General features: G+C 59.5%; 1 protein-coding gene across 1 annotated transcript in view; it reads right to left on the reverse strand.

Annotated features, from left to right (window-relative positions):
* COG1 (component of oligomeric golgi complex 1) overlaps positions 1–4,961 on the reverse strand; it is a gene marked incomplete at its 5' end in the record, with an annotated part of 8,081 nt that extends 3,120 nt beyond the window's left edge. Inside the window, 7 exons of the mRNA XM_010155842.1 lie at positions 146–307; positions 1,678–1,824; positions 2,089–2,877; positions 3,052–3,262; positions 3,993–4,152; positions 4,247–4,417; positions 4,780–4,961. Coding sequence (XP_010154144.1) covers positions 146–307; positions 1,678–1,824; positions 2,089–2,877; positions 3,052–3,262; positions 3,993–4,152; positions 4,247–4,417; positions 4,780–4,961 — 1,822 coding nt within the window. The remainder of the gene's footprint in view (positions 1–145; positions 308–1,677; positions 1,825–2,088; positions 2,878–3,051; positions 3,263–3,992; positions 4,153–4,246; positions 4,418–4,779) is intronic.
* Positions 4,962–5,186: the final 225 nt, after the last annotated feature.

The raw sequence follows: 5,186 nt of genomic DNA on the forward strand, positions 1-5,186 counted from the left end.
GGCAGGGCACGGGTGTCCTCGCCCTTCCCACCCCCCCCCAGCCGACGTTTTCTGCTCCGAGGGACAGGACCGTAGGCATCACCGCGTGCCCGCCGCCCCTCCCACCCCATGCCGGCTGCAGCGAGGGCTGATCCCGCCCACATACCTTCTCCCGTTTCGCTTCCACCAGCTTTTCATAGGCAGCCAGCACTTGGGCCATGCAGGTCCTCAGCAGCTCCTGCAAGGTGACCTTCGGGAGAGTGTGACCGCCAACCCGGTTCACCTCTTGGCACAGGCAGAAGAGGAGGCACTGCACGTACCAGGACGGCTGTTTAGGAGAACAGTGTTATTTTCAGGGGGTCTGTGAGGTACATCAGCTTTATCAGCAGCACATCAGTTTTCGTGGTGGGAGCTTCCTACGTCCTCAGCAACCACAAAGCTCTGCCGCCAGACCTACCTACAGCGTGGCTCAAGTGTCTCACGGGGCTTTACTTCCTGACACACCAGACTTTTGGTTGCAGCAGTCCTCAGAGTCATAAAATCACACCATGGTTTGGGTGGGAAGGGACCTTAAAGCGCACCCAGCCCCACCCCCTGCCCTGGGCAGGGACACCTTCCATAGCCCAGGTTGCTCCAAGCCTCATCCAGCCTGGCCTTGGACACTCCCAGGGACGGGGCATCCACAGCTGCTCTGGGCAACCTGTCCCTGTGCTCCCCACCCTCTGCGGGAAGAATTCCTTCCTCATGCCCCATCTCCATCTCCCTCTTTCCATTTAAACCCGTCACCCCTTGTCCTGTTACTCCCTGCCCTTGGAAAAAGCCCCCCCAGCTTCCTTGTAGCCCCACCAGGTACTGGAAGGGGCTCTAAGGTCTCCCCGGAGCTTCCCTTCTCCAGGCTGAACCCCCCAACTCTCCCAGCCTGTCCCCATGGCAGAGGGGGTCCAGCCCTCGGAGCATCTCCATGGCCTCCTCTGGACTCGCTCCAACTGGGATTCCCACAAGCACTTTTACCAGAGGTATTCACCCAAGAGTAGTCAGAACAGAATTGCTCTTTGTGCCTCTTCTGTCCCCACCGACCCTGCTCTGACTGTTACCCGGGCTTCTTATTTCCTCCCTCGCTCTTCTGCACCTCCCAACTATCCTGAGCCCTCATCCACTCGCTTTTTCCTTCAGAATCAACAAAACTCACCTTCTGAGGTTCTCTACAAAAGACTTAATGCCCTGTCCAGCTCCTCCCATGTCCTGCAAACACAACTCACTCATGCCTCAGCCCTCCTCGCCCTCGGCATGACCACCACCCGCTCTGTCACTCCTGTCATTCCGGCACCGCCACCAAGCCTAAGGAAAGCTGACAGCCTCAGCTCCCTTCGGCTTTGCACAGTCCCACCGGTGCAGCCCTATCCTTCAGTGCGTCCAGTTTCCAGAAAAATCTCTCTCCTGGGGGTCTCTGCGTACAAACCAGGCATTTCTGTGGCTCAGTTTTACAGGATCTGGGCCAATCTCACTCATCTGCATAAGCAGCAGCAACTAATGTCCTTCCTCCGACCTCTGTCCTTGGGTATCTCCGTGAGCAAACACGAGCAGCGGGGATGTTTGCCCTGTGCTCACACCACCAAGTGAACTCAGCACCCCTTGACAAAGCAGTGGGTTTGGAAACCGACCCTTTCTCTGTGTTTACCGAGAGGACGTTTCTCCTACCTGCACAGGCAGCCGGATCTTTGACGTTACGCTGCTTCCAGACTCGGTCTCCTCCTGAATTTCAGTTTCATCCCAGTTGGTGGCTGTGGCCAAGACAGAGCCAGCTGTATCGAGCAGCAACGTGCGGGTAAAGCACTGAACCAGACCCTGGAGAGCAAAGCACAGAAGCACCCGGTCACAGGCAGCTCGAAGGGCAGTTCGGAAGGACAGGCAGCCTGCTCCTGCCCGCGGAGACCCGCATCCCCCCGCTCCCCCCCGGGAGACCATTGCGCTGGATGCCACCCCCGCCGCCTCATCTCCCTGCAGGCTGACTGAGCAGCGTGGGCAGCTCTCGGCAGCACTGACCGCAGGGAGCCGAGCGAGCGGAACCCACGCAGGAAGCAGCTGTGACGTGAGAAGGCGGCTCCTTACTTTGGTGACAGCCGAGCTCCAGATCTGGTAAGCAAACAGGCTCTGCTGCAGGAGCTCTGTCTTCACCCCCTGCCACTGGGCCTGCACGGGCGTCACTTCCTGGGTTTTCCCCTTCCCCAGCTTCTTGGCAGAGCGGGTTTCCTTCAGCGCCGTCTCCGTGCCGCCCGCCTGCCCCAGGATGCACTGCTTTAGGTGAGGGCAGAGCTCGGTCAGGGACTGGCAAAGTCTCGCCATGAAGAGGACAGCATTGAGCCTGGCGTCGCTGGGAGTGTCCGCCTGCCCCCCCAGCAGGCTCTGGGCACTCTGGAGCTCTTGGCGCACGCAGCCCAGCACGTGATGGATGCAGGCGACGCAGCGGTCGCGGAGCAGCCCCTCCACCGTGCTGGCGTCGGCATAACGGTCGAAGGCAGAGCGAGGCTGCGCCGCGGGAGCGGCCTCCTTGGCGGTCGAGGGGTCTGCGGGGAGGTAGGACAGGAGGTCGTCCAACCTGGCCTTCAGCTTGGAGTCCAGAGCCGAGCAGAAGCTCTGCACGCAGGGCGTGAGCGCCTGGGCCTTCATGGACAGGCCGCTCTTGGCGAACGGGCCGCGGTTTGCCACGCTGACCCAAGCGGCGTCGGAAGGCAGGTCGCTGGAGCTCTCCGACCACAGGAACAGTGCCACGTTGTGTTCGAACTGGATGTGCTTGCTCAAGGCTGAGGTGCTGGATTTGACTTCCAGTTCCTGCAAGGCTGAGGTGAGAAGCTGTTTGGAGCTGCTTGAGATGGAGTCAAACCCTTCTTTGGTCAGCGCCTGGAACAGAACCAGGAGGAAAAATAGAAAAAAGTACCTTTTACACATCCTTCCTGCAACCTCGAGTTTGAAACACACACTTAGTGCTGCCAACAGGCACCGGTGGACTGTTTAAGACAAGAAGAGGGGGCAAAAAGCAAGGCTCCCGATGCATTGCCACGGCAGAGCACCCACCTCCAGCCTGTCCAGGAAGAGCTGCTGTAGCAGGTCCTCCCAGAAGGACGCAGGCTTGTCCAAAAGGTGCCGGCACACCGCTCCCCAGTTCTGGCTTATGGACTCGCTCGTCAGCAGCTCCCACACCGCGTCGCGAATCCCCGCGAGGCCTTTCATGCTCTTCACGTAGACGAGCAGGTTGCTGACCCCGGCGCGGATGTCGTCGCTGCACCTGAAGGCAACATTTCACTCGGACGCAGCCCCGGGGAAGGCAGAACATCAGCTACGTCGAGTTGGGGGAATTCTTAACCTGTTGGTAAGCCACGTGCCCACCAGCAGGAACCCTGGGCTGTGGCGGATGCTGAAACTGGAAGGACTGTGCCCCGGGAATGCTGGCAGGTGGGAGCACTGAGGTTGCACTGAGGTTGCTGGGGAAATAGCCCATGGCAAACAAGCCCAGCTGGCTCCATCAGATACCAACAGGACCGAGGAGGCTGTTGGGGCAGGCAGGTGTCCCCAACCACGGGGTAAGGCAGGGTGGGGTGGAGCTGGAAACTCTATAAAGGGGGTCTGACTGCCCCCCATGCAGTCCAGGGCAGGGCAGTGAGGAGAAAGGAGCTGCTGGATCCAGAGCAAGGTAAGGGATTTTCTTTTCATTCAGGCTGTGCTTGTTTGTTGGTGGTGATGGGGGCATAAAGCAGCTCCAGACAAGTATCTGTGCAGCTCAGGCGGTGTGTCACGTCAGAGCCTCACAGCCTGGCTGTTGGGACGGTGCTGAGCTGCCTCTGGCTGTTGGGCTGCTGGGGAGGGACGATGCTGGGCGAGAAGCCAGCAGAAGGCACAGCCTGGCCAGAGCGAGTGAGGAATTAAGCGATTTTGGGTTTGCTTTGTGCCGCTGCCTTGGCACAGAGGCCGTGTGGTGTCTGGGAGAGCCCTGCGAAGGGGGATGCTGTCACACTTACATGGCGAGCCACTTCTGCAGCGTGTCTCTGAGGTAGTCCTGGCTGATGGGGTGTGCCAGTGTCCGCAGGGCTGGCTGGAACTCCACCACGGACTCCGGGAGGGACCTGAACCAGAACCAGCTGCTCAGCTTCATCTCCTCCTCCAGAACCCCACCTCTCCCTAGAAGAGTTGGGGGGAGTCAGCTCAGCGCGGGGGTAACCTGCCTCCAAACCTGGGCAGGCAGAGGCCTAAGCGGAGCTGCCCAGACACTCACCTGCTGGGTGCTGGCCTGTGGTGCTCTCCAGGGTCGAGAAGAGCAAGCCGCAGGGCAGGGCTGGATCCGGAGGCACCCCTTCAGGCATGGTGTAGAAGACAGCATGAGCCTGGTACAGGGTAGTGGTCAGCAGCTCCATCAGTGAGCACACCTGAGCTTTTATACCTGCACCTGCAGAGAAATGCCTTTCAGCCAAGGCAGCCCCTTCAACAGAGGGCTGAGCAGCTCGGGGTGTCAAGGCCTGTGGTTCCAGTGAAACCTTCCAGGGAAGGGCTGGAGGGCAAAGGACTCAGCCCCGTGCACCAGCTGCTTCCCCTTAACAAACGGGCTTGCCTTAAGACTGCCAGCACTGGTAATTTTTGTGGTGTTTTGCCACGGTGGCAAAACCACTGTTGTAGTACAGTGACGTGGTTGTGTCCCCACCATCGTGAGCTTTATGGGACTGTTCCACCCGCCCTTCTGCGAGGCCAGAGGCAGACGAAGCGAAGGGGGTTAGCCTGACTTTAAAAACGAGGCAGCCCAGCCATACTGACCGTGGTGCGGCTGGTTGAGAAGCTGCTGAATGGCCAGCTTCCTGGCCAGGAGGAAGTCGGCAAGGGCTTGACGTGGAGAGCTGTCCTCCAGGAGCATGATGGCACACAGGGCTTCTGTCACTGCCTGGTCCGACACTGTCTGGCTCTTCAGCAGGGACTTGCTCTCCTGCAGGATAGTGGATCTGGCAAGGGAATGAGGCAGAGCCGCTGGTCTTGGTGCTTGGCTGAGATATGTGGGTGCGGTTATGTGACAAACCACCAAACAAGGGTGTTTTTCCCTGGCAGAAATGGGACTATGTGGGTGTTACAACCAGGTGAGGAGTTCTTGCCCCGTGGGGCAGTGTGGCTGGCAGCGAGAGCAGTGGGGTCTGAGGTTATGGGTTCACGGAATGGTTTGGAAGGGACCT

This window comes from Eurypyga helias, unplaced genomic scaffold (assembly GCF_000690775.1).
Source record: "Eurypyga helias isolate BGI_N326 unplaced genomic scaffold, ASM69077v1 scaffold25087, whole genome shotgun sequence".
NCBI classification, from domain to species: domain Eukaryota; kingdom Metazoa; phylum Chordata; class Aves; order Eurypygiformes; family Eurypygidae; genus Eurypyga; species Eurypyga helias.